Genomic DNA, 21243 nt, shown 5'->3' on the forward strand with positions numbered 1-21243 from the left:
CCTCCAATTACAATCACTAATCAAACACCTTGCCATGTATCTTTGATTGTCAGCATAGTCAACTGAAACAGAGAACCCTTCTTGTACACAGTAATCTCTGAATACCTCAAGAAATTGTGTTTTGGTTTCAAAAATTAACCATGGTTCAAGTTCAATGGACCCAAATGGTAAGTGAGGCCATACTTTGCCAGTTCTGTACAGCTTGTCTAAAACAGATATGATGGGACCCATCTAAGTAATCTTCAAAGGTCTTCTCAGGGATATTATCAGCTAGATCTTCTTCTTCAACAATGTAGTCGTCCTCAATGTTCAAGTCCATATCCAAATATCTTCAAAAGCTTCATAATCATCATCTTCACTATCATCAGAAGGCCATGCATCAGACTCACCATCACTTTCCTCAACAGGCATAGGTTTTTTGCTCCTAGTATTCACTTGCCTCCTTGCTCCTTTTATTTTCCCAACCACAACACCATACTTATTTGTTGTGCTTCTAGGCACCCTCCACTCTTTGGGTTTAATTCTAGTTTGTTCTTTAGTTTGGGTTGGTTGCCTTGGTGTAGTTGATGTTGGTTGTGGTGGTGGTGGTGGTGGAGGTGGTGTAGGCTGCCTAGCTTGGGTTGGTGCTTTCTGCGTATGTGGGGTGTTTAGGGAAGCATGGTGTGTTGGTGTTGGTGGTGTAGAAGGATGCTCTTGGGAAACATTTGGTGGTAGAGGTGTGGGCTGTCTTGGTTGAGTGGACTGTGTAGGTTGCGTTTTTTTTCTTCTTTGGAGTTAGTTTTTTTTCTTCTTGGAGTTTTCTTTGGTGCTGATGGTGTCTTACTTTTTTCATTTGTGGAATGTTCTGCGGGTTGAGATGTTTCTTTTTGTGAGGGTTGAGGTTGAGATTTCCCTGAAAATACCTCATCAGCTGCTAGGGTGTTAAATACCCTAACATAGTCAACCCCATCATCATCTGCATGCACAACAAGGACCTCTATAGCCACAATAAATAGCTGCTAGGCCTTAAGCTCCTCCTCAGCTTCTGGTACCTCTGCATTTCTCCTACTCTCTTCCTCCCTTAGTCTAATTTTTTCAGCCCATGTTCTTCAAAGTTTTTGCCCAACTAGCTGCTGCAGACTGAAACACAAGAGATGGTGTTTCTGTCTCTTCTATGAACACTTTTATTTCATCCTTCCCTTCATTCCACTCCCACATTTTCAACATTGCCCCATCATCAACTAACTCTAACTTATGATTAGTTCTAGGTTTACTCACAAACAAGGTGAAGTATTTAGGGAGGAAAACATTCTGCTTCACTGAATCCTCAAACAACTCCATCAAATTTGTCTTATCAGTGTCATCCACCCTAACATGAAAAGAACCACTTGTAGAACGAACTAACAGCCACAGTGCACTCATTCTAAGAATGAATGATAAACAACAACATTTAACAACAGCATATTGCATCACAATCCAAACAACAATTCCCATACAACACATCAAACTTAACCTAAATAATTCAAATTTGAATTTAATAGCATACCAACCAAACGGACATATATGATCATTGTCAAATAAACCCTAACCCTAACTCAATTTCGCAAAAAAAAAAAAAAAACAAATTCAGAGCTCGAAATGCAAATCGATAAGGATAGTAATACCTTGCGTATGCTTAATCCAGCCAGGTGCGAACTTGGTGCGAAATTCAGTCACGAACACCTTTCTCTCTCTCAAACCTCGTCAAGCTGCTTCTTTGTTCAATCGTAAGCCGTAATTTGCTTTTCTAGTTGCAATCTACCTTACACCTTCGAAAGTTTGAAGTTTTTTGATTGAATTTTTAGGGTTGAAGTGTAATGGAGAAAAACAGAGAGTAGCTTCAATGAAAACGGAAAATGAAAATGGGGGGTCAATTTTTTCGAAGTGGAAATGTGATGTTTGGAAGAGTCAACCCTATCAATGGCGCCAGTTGGATGTATAAGGGAAGCATAATAGTAAATTACCCCAAACGGCAGACTAGCGCCAGTTACCAAAAAAGGCATTTTGTGTTAATGTAGAGTAACTGAGTGGTATTTGGTGTATTAGAAAGATTTTGGTGGTAAATATTGAATTAAGCTTTAACTCAGTGGTATATGGTGAAAATTCCGTAAAAAAAATTCTATAATAATTGTACCCTTACGAACTTTCAAACTAGCGAATTCATCAATCAAAGAGTTTAACTCATAGTTTATATAATACTCAATTTCACATACAAGATTATCATCAATTATGTCTAGAATTACTCAAAAAAAAAATGTTGTATAAGCAATTAAGCATAAATGCATAATTAAAGACCCAAAAAAATCATAAAAAGGGAAAAGTCATGTATCAAACAAATTTCTCACAAAATTTATAAAAAAAGTCACACACATCATACAAAAACAGTAAATTGTGAATGAAACTAGTTAAAATAAAGGAAGAATCAAAGAAATATACCTATTCAATTAAGGTGAATTTCTAGGGTGAAATAGTAATCCTCTTGAGAATTGGTTTTGAATATAGAAAATTGAATTTTGATATCTTATATAGATGATGATTCAAGAAAGTGAAAAGAATAAAAGTAGAATTGAAGAAAATTTAAACAAATTAACGGGGAAAAAATTAAAAAAAAGAAGATGAAGTATGAACGGCAGATATTGATGAAGAGTCTGGGAAGTGGAAATGGTAATTTTGTTTATTTAAAAAAAAAAACACATTTTTGCCGTTATCATTTCTTGACCCGCCACCCTTTTGTAAAAATTGTACTCACTTACCACTGAACCAAAAACATAAATCAATAATACAATGGTGTTCAATATTATATATTCCAAAAACTTACAGGGGCCATATTAAAAAAAATATGGGCTGAGGAATTGGGCTGCAGGGGCCCGTCCCTTATCATTATCATTATTATTATTGTTGCTATTATTTATTTATTTATTTTTAATTTAGTTTAGTTCATTACTGTTTAGCTCCATAAAATAGGGCTTTAAGTTTAATCTATCCATCCTTTTTTTTTACACTCTCTTTATTTTCTCTTAAAACTTGTGAAATACAGGTAATGATATTGCTTTTGTCATTTTCTTTCGAATTTTCGGAATCAAAACCATTCATTTCCCTTTCTTTTTTTTCTTCCTCCAATTTGTCCACGTTTTTTTTTTTTTTTTTATATATTAATTGTGGACTTAAACCTTAAGTAAATTGGAAGTTTAAAAATATTGACATTTATGATTAGATTCTAAAACCTTTAATTTTGACCTTTTTTTTTTTACCTTGTAGAAAAATCGAGTGCTAAATTTGGATCTCCGGTTGATGAACTAATTAGGCCGATGGGATGCACTGCAGTTCCAGTTTGTAATGAACACAGTTGCGGTAGTGGTTGCCGACGCCAACCAGGGGGACAGATGTGTTGTTGTGCGGAAAAATAACAAATCTTCAAATGTAATGCATTTGACTAAATAAATGAAAGATTAGCTAGTGCAATTGCTTACGTTTTCTACGGTTTTCTTGAGCAGCTTCTTTTTACAAGGCTAACTTAATAACAACTCTTCTCTCCAAAACACTATGATTAATTTGTTTCAATTTTTTTTTAATTTTTTAATTTTTTTAATAATTAATTAATTTTGTAATAACAACCAATCATAGGATGCCATGTGGCATAATTAATCCTTAATGACTAACAGAGTTGACATCCGTTAGTCATTTAGGCATTTGGTGACATTTTTAATAAACTCAGGGATATATAGTGCATTTCAAAAGTTTCATGGGTACATTGTGAATTAGCAAATTACTCCGAGGTATTGGGTGAAATAACCGTTTTTTTTTTATATGCAATATGAACGCAAAATAAGAACCCGAAATACACAATGTGGGGTTCGACTTTCACAATGTGCCACTAAATCTACATATATCGAAATAAGAGCAAAGTAACGTCTTAAACCTTGCAATATCCAAAACAAAACTAGTTAAATACGAAGTATGTATAAAGGCGAACCAAAACCATGTATATAGTTATAAATCATGTAATCAACAGTTATATACATTCCAAAAACCTCAATCATTTCAAAACCAGTACAATATCAAACCAGAGTATGATTCGGAAAGAATAATTTAATATTAACACCAGAAGAAAAAAAATTCATAAAATCTCTTTACACACACCATACCCCCAACCCTGCTTGTAACAGACGAGGGCGAACACCAAAAACTACATTTCTAAAACTAATAAATGCCACAAATGAATACCCACACACGAACACCACGATGCATTTTTCACACCATTTACAGAATACACAACAATGAATTTGGAACTACCAAGACCCTCCATAATAAGATCATTGGCCAGCATCTATTGAAGTCCCTGTTCTAGCTTGTGAGATGCGGTTAGCATAAATCGTCACCAAACGCAATTGAGTACTGTTAAGTCCCTCGAGATATGGCAGGAATGCTTTCCCAAGCATGATATAAATGTCAACCAGACAAAATACAACTGTCTGCAAGAAAGAATAAATCAAAAACAAAAACAAAAAAACAATCAGTAGGAAAGATATAAACTATCACAAAAAAATCAGATACACACCCAACTACTGTGGGGAAAATAATGGAGTAATAATGTAATTGTTTCTTTTCCGCCAAGGTACCAATGTGGTTTTTTAAATTGATTTTGTTACCTATGACTCGGTGTCCTCTAATATTCTGATCATGGAACAATATAGCCTAGTTCAGCTCGCAAGCTACTAAGTTCATCACAGAACTTTAATTTGATTCAAAAGGCTAAGCTGGCTTATATTTTTTAGCAGTTGTAGTTTCGACATTAATTTTGACATCCTAATCATGTTTAAGCTTTATAAACTTGTGAGAAATTATATAAAAAAGTATTTCTTTGGTTTTCATTCTTGAACTCAATTCTTCTCTACAGGCAACTAAACTTCAAGTTTATAAGCTCAACAAAGTTCAAACTTGGATGTAACCCCTCAATCCTAGTTCTGACAAAAGTACAACAGTTACCTTGCGAACGTCAGCACTCTGATTCCCAAATGCATCAAACAGAGCTGGCAAGAAAGACGGCAACTGATTCATCAATTCCTCTTGAGACAACCTGCCCACAAGCTGAAGGAAGAAAATATACTGATATCAATTATTTGTAAAACATGAAAGCCAAAAGGCCATGTGTAGCAATCCTATTATAAAAAAAAGCCAGCCAACCTTGAGTAGAAGCAAAATAGCAAACAAGTCCAGACAGATTAATGTGGTTATGTAAAAGAGTAACACCTCCTTCCAGAGTCGAATCTCTCTCATGAATTCTAAAATTTGACTAAGATTAACCTAACCTAGAACTGAGCTAATCCATCATGTTCAGCTATACTTGATTTATATCTAATATGAAAGCAGTCAAATAATAATCACACAAAAATTTTAGTTCATAGTGGAACCCTTCTCCAATGTACTTAATTCCTCACATCATTTTCCAAGCAAGAACCCACAATAGAAGACAATCTCAGTTAAAAAAAAGACTACATTGATTAATAAACTTTATTTTATGGAATAAATTTTGATTTATAGTGAGCATTGAATCTAAATAACAGAGCCTTATTCAATCTTGAACCCAGATTTAGTCCCTGAGGGCAATATCCTAAGTGTGAGGGTACTGGTGTAGTTGTGATTGCAGTTAGCTAACATTCTTTCCAAGTTTCTATTGTCCTTCAAAAGAGCAGGATGAAGAGAGGACATCATATATAGGCAGGATGAAGAGAAAACATCATAATATAGGTCATGCAGTCAGAAAAACAAGTAATAGCAAGATTGCACAAAACCCAAAATTCAATATCCAACCATACTTTTTAGTAAGTGAATTTTGTGCATCAAATAGAAGATAGACAGCAACAAATACCTTGGTCAAACAATTTATGGAAGCAACAAGAGTCTTCTCATCCTCTGCAACCAACAGAGGTACAATCACCTGCAGAGTTGACAAAAAAGAGCATCACAAAGCATGCAACAAATATTTGAACTTCAGTGGGAGAGCAGACACAAATCTTGCTACTTACACTCAAGCATCTAAATGGGTCATACTGGGCCAACAACGTAGTCAAGCAGTTCTCTGCTTCATTAGCAACCTGAATTTGAAGGTATATTGTTAGACTGGAAAAAAAAAATTGTAACTAGACATGATCAATGGACAGTTCCTGGCTAAATTGAGCCAGTCCACAGAGCCAGGCAAGATTAGGAAATTTTTGTCCACAAGGCTTAAGACAGGCCCACTAGGGAAGGCTTGGCCAGATTAGATCCCGGCCACCCTACATCGATTGCTGGGACAACAATATATTAATTTTCATAAAAATATTACAATTTTAATGATTTCCCACAGAATGTGGTGACCAGCTAGTCCTCTCTGGGGCAGGTTTGTGATTCCACAAGCCCAAGGGTTGCTAGGACTGGCAAGTGCAGTGACACAGGCCCTAACAGCCCATGCAACTAATTATGTCTAATAAATGCTCAAATAAAATTAAATTAATTTTTTTTTTAAAAAAACATTAATTTACCTTGGGAGCAGTATCCTTTGAAACATGAAGCAGCTTTTCCATTACAATTTCAACAGATTCTTCCATGGCTTCTTTCTGGATTTTGGAGTCAAGAGGCAACCAACATGTTAAAAGTAAGATATGTCTTGGGAAGTAACCATAGTCCATTGGGAGCAAACAGTATATTGACAAAGTGAACAGCTCACCTGATTTCTTAGCATTTCAGCAATCAGCAATAGAACAAGTTCTTTAACAGAAGATTCAGGATCATCTAATACCTCAAGTACAGCAGTTAGAATCTGATTGAAGTACTGCAAAACAGGAAGCAACAATGCTTAGCATACCCTTCACACTTTCAATATCAACCAAAACAAATTCCCTATTTATTTTAACTAAAGGCAAATACAAAAGATTACCTTACAGAGCCACTATACATGTCATTAGAAGATGCCCATACAAAATTAAGATGCTATACATGTCAATTGAGATTCAAACAATGAAAAGAAATAGATTATTTTTTTAAATTGAACCTCAAACTTTTGAATTTCCCCAAAATAGAGATAAGGGGGAAAACTAAGTGGAACAGAGATAGTAAAAGTCCATACGTATTAGCAGAAGCAAAATGACGAACAATAAGAGAAAAAGGGGAGGAAGCATCAAAGGGAAGAGGAAGGAAATTCTCAAGAGAAGAAAAATATATAGCTAAGAAATTGGAGAATTAATGGTAAATATGATTAAAAGGGGGGAGAGAGGAGTAAATGAGAATAGAGACAGGAAGACGTCAAGAGAGAGGAAGAGATGAAGAGGAAATCTCACTGCATTATGAGCACAGCATGCAAAATCAAGTGAACAACATGAAAGAAAAAAAGTGAAGTCGATGCCTCATTACAGAATCCCCCAGTTGTCTAGGAACTTTTTTTCCTTAAGAGCAGATGTATTCATCTCCAAATCAAATACTTTTATCCAGCTAAACACAATTTTCACTTCCAGGTTATTTTTTCAGCAAGAATTCTTAAATTTCTACATTTTTTTATAATAGTTTCATGCTCTGGAGCTTAAAGGAGAGCCCTTCTAACTTTTGACAGCACAAACTCTAAAATGAAGTCCAGTACAAGCATACAACAGGCCCATGATGCTTATCTAGTTATCTTACTCAACTTTACATGAATTCATATTGGAACATTGGCTGCACTGCACATAGTGACAATGAAAAGAGCCATGCGAAATTCAGATCCAGAAAAATCACAAATTCCCAGCTTACCAAAAATTGGAAAGAGCATATAAAACCAACTCAAGAATATAACCACGCAACAGATACAATTGATGTCAAGGGTTCTGTTATAACATAAAACCCTTACCATCTGGATGGGAAACATCACGATATACCTAAATGCAATTACACAGAGTACCCAACAAGTCAACAATAGTAACACATGAATGTAGAACCCATCTTCAATGTTTCCAAAGAATTGTATCATCAGGGTTGGAAATTGCAGAGAAGGTGAGAAGTTAGTCCAAGTAAGTATACCTTGCTCCACATAGAGGAATCATTTGATACAGATGCTTCGATCAATTGATGAATTGCACTTTGCTTGCTGTCAGCAGAGCTTTCTTCATTCCCGTCGCAAATCTGTAAGAAAAAATGACCAAATAATCAATCATGACACCAGTTCCATACATCTCTTGCACAAGAGGATCATCTAGGCTAAGGAGGAGATAATAGAATGCAAATGAAACTTTTAAAAATAAATAAATAAAAAGCCCATGAAAAATGATACCCCATTGCAGCTCCAGGTGAATGTGTAAAAGGCTAACAAATTTTTTTTCGAGAGGAACATAAAGGACCACACTATTAATGTTCTGTGTTTTCTCTAACCCTTTTGCCCCAATTTGGATTATGCAAGCAAAATTCATGATTTAGATTTCCAGACAAGGAAAACCACAAAACAGAAGCAAAGCAATAATATAAACAAAGGATATTGAACTCACTGAGTGAAGAATTTGAGGAATGCTCAGACCAGATTCTGAGCTGGAGACAATCTTCAACACTCCAGTTTTAGTATGGTCTGTAGCCAAATCATCTGAGAAATCATTTTCATGCTGCAATTCTGCGCTGGCCCCAATACTGTCCGAACTCTTTTTAAGTTCATTAGTGTCCATAAGTGAAGCGGACAAAACACCTGGATTGTCACTACTGTCCACATTTTCCAATCGACTGGCCCAATATCCTACACTTTCACCACTGTTATTACCCATATACTTATCTTTAATTCTTGAATCTAAAATCTCGTGACCAGATCCACTGTCATGACTCTCGTACAGGTTAGCATGCGTTTCATCAGTAGTAGCGTGATTGGTACGACCACTTGAGTACGTTGAATCCAGCATTGGATTCCATTTCCTGCCTCCATCACTGTCAGGGGAATTAGCAGAATATCTTCCAAAATAGCTCGTTTTCTTAGATACTCCCATATAGCCCTCTTCAGAAGACATCCCCACAACATCAGATGGATCATAAGCAGCCTTCGAACGCTGTCTCTCTTTCTTGCTCTGCAAATAGTTCATCAAATCCACTTCTATACGAGGTGTATACTGCTTCAGAGCTCGCCTCAATGAATTTTGCTCTTCAACAGATAAGCTTAGGATAAAATTCAGTACATTTGTGGGATCATAGTGGGTATAGACTGATATAAAACACGAAATAGCAGCCTCCTTAAGTTTAGTATTTTTATCATGAACTAGAGGTGTCAATTTTGCAAGCCACAACTTCAATATGCCAATGTTACCAGCACCTTCAGATGTAACAGAATTCTTATTAAAAGAGCCAATTGCAAATTCAATAACAGCCAATTTGGCTTTGGGTGATCGCTGTTCATCCAGTGAGCGAAGCAATGCAGGCAATAAAGAATCCACCCCATAGGTTTTGCCCACAATATCCAATGTTGTCGAGCAAGGCTGACGAACTACCTCTTTTGGATCAATCAACCGGGAGAACACATGTGGCAAAATCCTTTCCATGTAACTTTCAAAAGGTCTTCTACAAGCGGGAATTATCTCTGCGAGAGTTAAAAGAGCAGCCTGGGCAACCTTATGATGAGGATCATCCAGATGCTTAAAAAAGAGCTTCATCACCTTTTCAAAATTTTGAACAATGTCCTGAATACCGCTTGGGCCTTGCTGCAGCAGAGATCGTATATAGTTGAAAGCAGCAACTCTAGCACACCAGTCAGAGCTTGGACTTAGTCCCTCACCTAGAGCCTCATGAAGAGAAGCTGGGCCTTCCACAAAACTTGGTGTTTCCCCAAGAGGAAGATGGCTGTCATCAAAACTTCTCCTCCTGCTTGAAGATGTACTCCTACCTGTGACATTCTTTCTTGATAGTGGTCTCTGAAAATTCGGAACATAACTTGAATCTCTAAAAGTTGATTCTCTATAAGATGTATCAGCATATTGCCTATCCATGTGTGAGTTCATGTATCTTCTAGAATCTCTGATATCAGTTTGCTCTTCAGTAAAGCTTCTCTCGTGTGCTCTTTCTGAAGCTCTCTTTGCTGAGTATGACATCAATGTTGATGATGGCTCATTCATGAGACCACTACGATATGATAATTTACCAGCATCTTTCGAAGCATGCAAATGAGAATACATGTCAGAATGAGCCATGCCACCATTGCGGTTTTTGTTTCCAGTGACTGATGATAACTTTGAATCCAATGATAAGCTTGTGACTTGATTTGAAGCAGGAACGGCAAGGGGATATGGAGGATCACGAGACGAAGGAGGGTCAACTCCTGCACTAGGGGCAATAAAAGAAAAATTTACCCTTTCTCAATGTAGTCCCAAAAAACATTCTGTTAAAAAATACAGGTTTTACTGTAGTTCTAAGAACACCATGTAAAATAGATTACTACAAACATATTTAAAAGTAGTACAAAAATTACAAAGTAAATAGAAAAGAAGTTATCCATACCTAGATCAAGGCTAGATGATCTAATAGTTGACGAATTATGTTTTGAAGACAAATCTAGACCTCTAAGCAAGCTTTCAATTGCCGAAACTTTCTCTTTGCTGGAATTCAGTACACTTTCCAGGCTACGGTCAGACCCTTTATCAAGAGACTTTGATTGAGACAAAAGCATCCCAGAAGAAACTGATGCTCTTGAGGATAGAGTTGCAGTCTTGTCCATTGCAACAATAGCAGAAGTACCATAACCAGGCATATTTAAAGAAGCAGATGACTGAGGTGTATTTGGCACATTTCTTTCACGAACAGAAGGAGATGCATGCCTTCTATGTAAACCCCCATCTTCTTCATTAATTATCTAAAACAAAAACCAACTTCAATTTGCTAAGAAACAAAGGGAAAAGCAGGAATAACCATTGTCTTCAATATCCAACCAATAACAAAGACAGATGAGTTCCCAAACGTAGGAGAAAGACCCTACCCTCTGTATAACAGGATCAAATGATTGAAATAGCCTTCTAGAACGATCTGGCCAGGTTTTTGCAAACATTCTATAGCAAGCCCTTGCAGTTGTTCGTACCTAAAACACAAACATACTCCGTATTAGTTATGAGAATAAACATACTTGAAAAAACATTTGACTAGGAAATTCCCTTTCCCACAAATATCATGATCTAACAGTTAAAGACAGTCCTAATTTTATAACTTTTTTCTGTTCAATTTGTCCTTGTACTGTGGGATGGTCAAAATATTCCATATATTAATGCCAGGATTGTCACCTCTGAATATTTGACCATCCTGCAGATGGTATCATCATAGAAAAACCAGCTTAACCATGTAAAAAATAAATACTACCTCCGTTACATATTAGTTGCAACTTTGGGTAATATTTGTGAGAGATAAAATAATCCAAAGTTGCAACTAATATGTAACGGAGGTAGTATATACATCTAAAAAAGGTTATAACCCAAAATTTATGAAGTGTTAATGAGATTAAAGTTGCTGAGAATATTCAAAGGTGCTTTATTTATCATTTTCTTTCAGAGAGTAATCAAAGATATACCTCGCTCACAGCATCACCAACACAACGTCTAATCATATCTTCATATAGATCAGCTGCTCGCTGTATTTCAGGTTCATCAGGCCAATGTTCTAGGACTAACAGTGCATAATCACAACACCTACATCAGTTGACAAAAGAATTAATGTCAATTCAGAATTTGAAAGTTTTTCAAATTTCACACTTTAATTGAAGAATGCAAACCTGGCACGCAGCGCTGCATTTCGGTCACTCTTAGCACAATCTGCTATTCGAGGTAGTAAACGAGCAACTTTGCAGTTACGCAACATCTTGGATTACAAATATTGCAACTTGTATCAAAATTTTATACAAAAAAAAAGGAAAATAAATAAAGTTAAAAAACACTAATTGAGGAATTAGAAAAGGTACCGTCTTAATGCAATTATCAGCAGACTCTGCAATTACAAGCACTGTTATCACAACAAGCTTGAAAAGAACCTACAAACATAATTGAAATGTCAGAGACAGCCAAGTGTAGTGCAACCACAATCATGAACATAAAGAAAATTTTATTTAAAATAAATAAAAAAAAAAGTTACTAAATTGAAAAGAAATTACAGGAATAAAATGCTCCGCACAAGCCTCGAAGTCTCCCAGCAACTCCTTTGACAAAAAATTCAACAAATGACAAGCCTGCAGATAGTGAAACAGATTAATAAGAGAAAAACCAGACATTAGACATAAAAATCTCTGCAGCTATACAGGAAAAGGCAGAAATGGAAAAGACAAATAATGAACTAAAAAATTAGTTGACAACTGGACAAAAAAATCCAGACAACTGGATTCCTAGATTCACTATTATTAAAATAAAATCATCAGCCGTGAAACCCTGGTGTTAGCCCCATAAGAATCCTGCAACTTCAAATTACCCTGCAAGGCTGCAACAGTCATCCAGGAGCGAAATCACTTTCACAGGCACAATTAGTCAATTGCCTTGTGGAGTGTTTGCACAGCATTCTCTGGACAACTGGCAATAAGCAAGGCAAGGAAGGAGCAGAGAAATAACCACACCACCCTCCCTTCAATTCTTTCCATGTATTTGACATGCTATTGCTGGGCTCCAACATAATAAATTTCAGGATGCATTGATTTTACTTATATACAGTGTCCTCGTATCATCTCAACTCAGTCCTTGAAATTTGACACTTTCAAGATTGGCCACTGGGAACATACTTAATCATTCCTTATCCCTGAATCTGAGTATCATACTCATCAACCACCTCATCATTTCAAAACATCTTCAGACTTGCCCATTTTCAGAAAGTTCATCTCAGGTAACATTAGCCAATCCAGAAAGACCAAAGTTCAATACTATTCACTTGAGAGTTGAGACCAAAGTTTACTATTATTCACCATTACAGGGAAGCCAACATTCCAACCCAATGCCCATCACAGTTACAAAGATGAGAAGCAAAACCATCTTATAATAATAGGTAGCTGCATAGTGCACACATAATTGGCATTCAGCTGGGACATTTGAGCAAGGAAAAAGAGAACAGGCTGCAGAAATATAAAAACTAGTACCAAGACAATTATGAGGCTGAATATTACAGCTGAACTACTAAGGGAAATTTTTTTAAGGCATGGAAAACGGTCCACCAGGAAGTCTCACACCTTTAAAAATAGAAGAGAGGCAATATTCCACTGTAAGACCATAAACTGCTTGCATGAACATACTAGCTAATATGGTCCGAAAGAAGCAACTCAAAAAAAGTTTGAATTCAAATGGGGAAATAGAGCAAACTACACCAGAGTTAAGAAAGAAGATAAAGCAGAATAAAAAGCAACCCAGCAACAAAGTATTCACAAGATCAATAATTTAAAGGGAGACAACATACTTGCTTAACTATGCTTGACCTACGATCGGAAAGCTGTGTGCTCAAAGGACCAATAAGTTGCTTCAGCAATCCCCGGAAACATGGGTAATCAGCAGCACCTGAACAAGATATATTACAGAAAAACTTAGCTCTAGACATATCTACAATTATAACTATCTCACAAACACAATGACAAGGTTGAAGCAAATATTATAACGTAGTGTTTGGTAATTTAGATTTGATTTGATGTCATTGAATTCAATTCCAGAATTTGAAATGGTGAAATTGAATTTCAAAACAATTGTATGGAAAATTCTAATAATTTCAATTTCACCCTATCATTTGAGAAATATGTACAATTTCACATCTAAAAATTTTAAAAATTCCATTGTTGTTGGAGTGCTAAGATGAAGCACAACAATCATTAGACTTCACCAATGCCACTATCAGATCTTATACCTAAATTGCTACTAGTGTTGGAGTAGAAGCTAAGGAGGGAGAGAAGATTGGAAGGGGTAATTTAATGGAGTGCGGGAGAGTGACTGAAACGATTATAAATTTATAATAGAAGAAATTATGGTAAGTCGAAAGTAATTGGTGGAGAAGGGAAAGAATTGTCGAGGGGAGAAGGATAGTGGGGTATAATGGAGTTGAGAAATATAAACGAGCATATTCATGAATAATTAAAAACCATGGAAATCGAGCAGTATTATGAAACAAACCAAGAAAATCGAACATAAAAGTGAAAATTTAAAGGAAACCAATCTTGCTATGATGGAAGCTGAGGAGAAAGAAAGGATAGGACTAATGGGAGAGCAAGAGGGTTGGGACTAAAAAGTGTCGTGAATAGAATAGAGGAGAGAGAAGTGGAAATCTCAATTGGATTTCAAAATTCTAAGAATCATGTTGGATTTCAAATTCTAAAGATTTGGCTGATTTTTAAAACGACATGGAATTGGACCCAATCCAAATTCTTAGAGAATCCAAACAAGTCACTTGACCCAATCCAGAATTTGAAATGAATTCTATGTCCCCAAACAGGCCATAAGACTAATTCTACTCAATTCCATTGTTTCAACAAACAAAAATGCAAGACAGCTGTACGTAGTCTTTGTACAGTCATCACAAGACCAGCAGACAGATTATAGCATCTACATCACATAAGTAATACTCCCTCCGTCCCATAATCAAGTGCATGTTGGGTATCCCAAAAGTTAGTGCATGTTTCTAAAACTCTCACATAGTCTATCATAATCCACAAACTTTTTTACCTTCCCCATATAAAATTCTCCTACATATCCATAAATTTCGGTGCAATTGAATGCTTTTTAACATATCCCATATAAAATACACATATATCCAAAATGTCATTACTTACTTTTTACCTTTTCCGCATAATATTCCCCTACTATCAAGAATACTATATACTCCCTCCATTCTCCTTTATTCCCATGAAATATTAGAAATGGGCACTTAATAATGGGACGAACGGGAGTATTACAAAAGGATAAGCCCATCCCTTAGGACAGACTAAGTACATAAACTGGTTGGGACTCTGTAAAAACTTTCTAGTGTGGGTAGGCAGCAAGAGAGAGATAGAGCGCATATGTAGTTAAAAAGTAATAATTAAGGTACTAAGTCTAATCGTCAAAACCCTTTGCACCATGCTTTAATTCCTCAATCTAAGCCCTGTTCTCCCCATCTGATATTTACAGAATATAAAAAAAATTTAACCGACTTTAATTATTTTTAATGAAATTTAATGAGTATCGCTCAATCTAAAATATTTTTCCTGAAATTATTTACTTTTTACTAATAAAAACTTACACAGATTCACTATTATATTTATCTTCACTGTAACTTAACTAACTCAATTTTTATCAAACATAACTTATTATTACTAAACATTAATTTTTAAATTGAAGAGAACATGGGCTTAGTCAGACATGCCAGTAGCAGAATTAAAGACCAAACCAAAATAGGAGATCACAATTTACGAGAAGTAAAACAGTTTTTGGTACACATGATAATAGAAAATAGAGATGAAACCTCCAATTACAAGGCCTTCAAATCTCTGCATGGCTGCAATACGGTGAGACCAATCTTTTTCTGGTACAAGTGTCGAAGCAATTTTCTCAAATTCCCTGATTAGCTCCTTCTCTGAGTAAACTTTCACAGGGTCTACTGGCTTTTCAGTAACATCTCCATCAGCTGCAAACCAAAAAAAACGAATCAAGGTTTTGCCGAAAGGATGCTAGGAATTCCTTTAACTATCGAGAATGATGCTGAAGAAAAGACAATTAAAAGAGCTACATACACAAGCGACATACAAACTCTTGTCCAAAAAGGTTCAAAAATAAGCTATTCTTGTTTAGTTGTTTCGAACTTATAGATATATAAAAACCAAAATGTCAACACACACAAAATACTGTAAAAGCTTTCCACATCTAGATATATAAATTAAAGGAATTGAGTCCAAAACTGAGATAGTTAAACAAGCTAACCTCCGAACAGAGATGTTTCACGAGAAGAAATTTTCGCTTTGGGACTGTTTCGCTTGGGATTATGATTAGTAACCTTATGCTCATTAACAATACTACTATTAACAGCGCCATCAGAGGACCGGGGCTTTGGTTCAATCCTCTCCAACCTCGCATTAATATCTTTTACCTGCAACACGGATACAAAAAAAAATGACAAGAAGATACAAAACTGAAAAAAAAGTTCAATGGTGAAAACCTCAGACTTTACATCAAAATCAAGGAGAGAATGAAATCTGAGCAATTTACACATTTAACAAGCCATTCCCAAAAAAAATCTCAGATGAAAATTAAAAAGAAATTAGTTTCAATGACATTACCATATATGATGGAAGCTGATGCCTTTGTAGTTCTTCTTGGAATTGAGGCCCAATCTGCATATACATCTCCTGCAGATAACGAGAGAAAAATGTATTCATTTTAGACATTGGAAACATTTGTGTTGAAAAGAATTGAATAGGTTGGATTCGGTGAAAATACATAAAAACCATGACAGCAACCACAAGCTTATTAAACTTCTAATTCTTGCCTTTCCTTTTATTAGGATTCCCTGATGAAGAAAACAGTTCTCCATCCTTCTTGGATGAACAAAGATTATGATGTTATGGTACTTGCTAAATCAGAGATACCTAAAAATTTGACTAATTCCGAATTAAGATTTTAACAGATGATTTCATTTTGAACTGACTTAAATCTTTGTTGGAAAAAGACATGCATATACTATTTTATTTTACCAAATTTCACCCAACAGCCACTAGCAGCTAGCTAATATGATAATTGATTTACGCCAACACTCAAACAAGCTACAATTACCAGACAGCTATGAAAGCTAATTTCCCAATACATCAGATTCTACAAGTGTAAGAACCATATCCCTCACAATAGTTTTCATTAATACGTTTGACAGCTTGTGGGTACATTATTTTGGTCTTAGCCCTCCTAATGGAAGCGGGTCCGCATAGAACTAAAACTTGGTTGTTCTCTGAGTTGAAATGAAAATGGGACATGCTTTTTAAAATATACCTAGTTATAAGTTATGCTATTAAATATACCACATCCATCTCAATGTATTGTCTGTTACATAACTGTGACTCCCACAATTTATACATTCTTTACGGTAATTGTCTAAAAACACTTAATGTATTTTGATAGCTTTCATCAACACCGACATGGGTATCCGAGTCCATGTAACATGGCTTTTAAATACTCGAAACCAACACATGAAATAATGGTAAAATGAAATGCATGATATATCCTTCCCTTCTTGAACCCTGCCAAATTCTTCCAATTGAAAACTATCTTTTACTAAACTATCAAAAATATTTCTCCTCTCTCTACCAACTATCAAGGGAAGTTCCACTATTTTTTTGTCATCTATATTATACCTCTAACAATGACATGTTACTTGATGAGTTACATATGAATTGGCATAACATAATACGAAGTATTAGTTATGTCTTCTTGCAAAGAATAAAATTAACACAAGCCCACAAGAATTGCACCTAAGGCCTCTCATAGATTGTCTAACACAGCCACTAAGCTACAGTAGAACCTAACCAATTATCTCATATGCTACCCAAAAAATGAACTCCCCTCCTTTCTCACAAATCGGCACCATCTACACCCCTTCCATCTTTACAACTCTCTATTACTATGGCAATTAAATCCTTCCAATAATGTTGTGTTAAGTATGTGATTCTCCTTTGGTTAAATGTGCATAGCCATGTGATGAGTATTCCATCTACATCTACATCTCCACCATTAACGGTTGGCCTTATGTCAATTATGAGGCATGCTATAACCAAGGTATAATAAGTAGTTCTTATATAAAACAGGTCATATTCATTACTCCAAACGACTTATGGAATAAGGCCTAATGTAGATGACCTTGGTCAGCTTGGTAAGCAAAAAGGTTAATTGCCCAAACAAGACCACATCCCACACCATGCCCATGGTTGGCAAAAGTTGATTTGGCTGAAAATTCAGACGAAACTGACCTGAAGAAAATGGATCTAAGCTCTAGAACACAATTATATGACCCACGACCTGAAATATACAGAAATAAAATTACTCGAAAAAACAGTGGGTCAGACCTGAATAGTGTAGTCAACACATTGATTTAAGTTCTTTCATTAGTTTGGTACATTGAATTTAGGTTTAAGACGGTGATGCAAAGCATAGAGACCCAAGAGACTACAAAAGCATTTGAAATAGCAAAAAAATTACAATATACAAGTCATATTATAATTTCTTGGAAAAGAACTCAAACTCAAAATAAACAAATTAAACAAGTAGCTATTGCAAGTTTCGCAACTGAAAAACAATAGGGAACAAATGATGCTGATCATAAAAATTCACCAACCTCAATGCAGGATATTGCAGCTTCCCTAACACTGTGATTGGGGTCGTTCAACATATGCAATATCTGAGAAGGTGCCAAATTTTTGAAATCAGTCATAATTAGAGACAGGAATTAAGAATTTAAGACAACGTATTCAGCTATAAAGGCAACGCATAGCAAGGCAATCAACAAGCTTACTGGAGGAAGAATGGCCCTTTGGAGAGGGAGCTCCGTAGATGCAAACAAATTCATTGCTGATGTCACTGTGCGAGCAAATTCTTCCCGGACTCTCCAGCTTTTATGCTCCCAAGCATAAGAACCAGCTCTTTCCACAATAATTGTAGGTGAGGAAACCTGCAAAATGCACCAGTATGATATGCATTCAATCAGACAGTGATCAAAAGACGCCGTAATACATCATACAATCACTGAAATGAATCCAGTTAATTCAGTGAAAGAGGACTAAATGCACCAAATACAAAGATGTTCACAACAACCATGTATACTTTCCTGACCACTACACTGCTCCAAATCGAGAAATTACAAATTTTCACTACACACAATCCAGCTTTCTATGGAACACCCCTACTACCACAGCACAAAATTACTCCGCACTATCGAAAAATTAAAAAACTTAGATTTTTGTCTTACTAGTGTATCAAAGAACAAGATTTCCTTTACATAATTAGTAAAAAAAAAATTATCAGCTACACACAAGCTTCATTATGTTCGCCTAAAGACAAATTATCAAAACTTATTTTAACTAATTTTAATCATAAATAATTTGGACTCAAGCAGCCCTCATGGCCTCAACTCAACTTAGATGTATCGAGGCGAAAAATCAAAGACATAGTCATCTTTTATTTTTAGTAATAAGGATTGCATAAAAACTATATTAAACAGGAGTTCAAATGCAGCCAGATAATTGCATGAAGCAAAAAAAAAAAATCATCATAAACAGGAGTACAAATATTTATTAGGTTTTTACTAATTCCAAAACAAAATTTAATCCATTATTCTTCTCAATACCTCAGAATTAGTCAAAAGCTCTAATCTTATATAAATAAAAACCAAACAACATTAAAAACAAGCATCAAATTACAATATAAAATCAAAAGAAATCAAAAGATCAACATCGAAAAAAAGGATAATAACCTCCATAAGAGTAAGCAAGAGTCGGCGAGCGGCGTCGCGAACAGGCTGTTTAGCATCACCAAGACGCTCAACAGTAGCAGGAACAAGAGCATTAAAGTGAATTTTAAAATGGTCGCCAGAAATGACGGCAGCAGAAGCAAGAGCAAGGAGAGAGCCCTGAGAAACTCGGAAATTATTATCTTTAAGAAGATCTAAGCAAGTATCAACAAGAGAAGTAACTTCGGAAGAAGACAATGGTTTTCTGGAAGATTCGAGAAGATGGTGGAGACGTTCGACAGCAGCCATGCGTTGCTTGGTGTCTTTAGCTCGGGCCAAGTCGAGAGCCTCCTCCATTGTTAGGGTTTGGAGGAGATCAGAGGAGAGAGAAAATGGAGGAATTCAGCAGATCTGAGTGAATGTGAATGTGAATTTTGTTGAGGAGAGAGAAAATGGTTAAAGAGTGAGTGGGGGAGTGTTGGTGGTGGTGAGTGAAAATGAGGGTGGCTAGATCGACGGGCATAGACGAGGCGAATCTAAAGTCTAAGTTGAGTAGAGTATTATGATGTGTGGATTACGAGACTATTTTCAACCATTGTTTTTGTTCTCATTTTCATTTTTCTACTTGTATTAAATCAATTAAACTCACTTATCAAGTTTATTTTTCTCTTTGTTGAATTAATTGCTTTTACCCATTTTTCATTTGAATTTGGTTCATCTATTTTTGTTTGAATTTATATAATATAAACTTGTTTTATTCTATATAAACAAAATCTATTTAGTGAAAAATTGAAAAACTGAATAACAAATAATAATATATATAAACAAAAATTGAAAAACTCAACCAACAAATACAACAACATTAAGCTCAATAACAAATAATATATATATGTAAAAATAATTTTAAGTTCAACAAAAAAAAATTAAGTGAGCTAAACATGGTTATTTTTTTACTTGGTACAAAGGTGAATTTTGGTAATGACATAAGCCTTAGTTTTTAAAAAAGAGAATCTTACTAGAATTATTGAATAAAGAAAATGTCAAAGATTTGTGAGAGCATACCTGAGTGGAAAATCAAAAGATTCATAAAGAACAATTGGAATATAATTGATTCAACTCATAATTGAATATTACTAATTAGAATGCAATTTATTGATTAAAACGTACTGCAAATTATCAATCAAGTGATACTAACTAAAAAAAAACTATTAGATCCATGCATGTGAGATCTTGTTATAATCATCATATTATAAATTATAACTTTAACTTAAAAGTTATTAGAGATATTAATGGTATAAAATGTGCATTAACAAGCGTGAAACCAGACGTCTCAATAACTATGGAGGTCTTCAAAAACAACCAAATTAGGCCTAATATATAATGTAAATGTAATATTGCAAATTCCTGTTTAAAAAGTCAGGGCTTGTTTGACATCGCTTTGTTTTTAGTTTTCTATTTTTTTTTAAACAAAAAACCAAAACATGAAACAAGAAAAAGGTGTTTCCACTTTTCTATTGTCAGTTTTTAAAATTATCATGATTTTAATAAGTTTGACTAATTTTTGATTCATTAAATGACATATATCGTAAGATTTTGAAAAACAAAAAACCAAAAAATAGAAAACCTCAGCGATGCCAAACGAACCCTTAGTTGTCTAATTAAATTTTTATGTTTTTTTTTTTATAAAATTCTTTTACATGGCTATCCACATGCTGCGGCCACTTCACATATAAAGTAATTAAATGGTGATAGAGGTTATCACAATGAGCAAATGGGGTAAGTTACCTTGACGGGTGTGGGGTTACTCCAACGGAAAATTCGAGTTATTTTCATATAACTAAAGTTTTTTCT

At 35.2% G+C, this 21243-nt stretch overlaps 1 protein-coding gene across 1 annotated transcript; it reads right to left on the reverse strand.

The window, feature by feature from the left end:
- Positions 1 to 3978: 3978 nt before the first annotated feature.
- LOC110689654 (CLIP-associated protein-like) lies at positions 3979 to 19976 on the reverse strand. Its single transcript, XM_021866418.1, has 21 exons — positions 19417 to 19976; positions 18460 to 18615; positions 18283 to 18345; positions 16241 to 16309; positions 15885 to 16050; positions 15430 to 15591; positions 13402 to 13499; positions 12122 to 12196; positions 11933 to 12001; positions 11747 to 11832; positions 11546 to 11663; positions 10964 to 11062; positions 10489 to 10840; positions 8508 to 10309; positions 8047 to 8148; positions 6725 to 6829; positions 6540 to 6614; positions 6045 to 6113; positions 5888 to 5956; positions 5005 to 5106; positions 3979 to 4490 (listed from the first exon to the last, which is right to left on the reverse strand). The coding sequence occupies exons 1-21, from the start codon at positions 19747 to 19749 to the stop codon at positions 4332 to 4334; spliced, it is 4329 nt and encodes a 1442-aa protein (XP_021722110.1). The 5' UTR covers positions 19750 to 19976; the 3' UTR covers positions 3979 to 4331.
- Positions 19977 to 21243: the final 1267 nt, after the last annotated feature.

Source organism: Chenopodium quinoa, unplaced genomic scaffold, assembly GCF_001683475.1.
Source record: "Chenopodium quinoa cultivar QQ74 unplaced genomic scaffold, ASM168347v1, whole genome shotgun sequence".
Taxonomy (NCBI): Eukaryota; Viridiplantae; Streptophyta; class Magnoliopsida; order Caryophyllales; family Amaranthaceae; genus Chenopodium; species Chenopodium quinoa.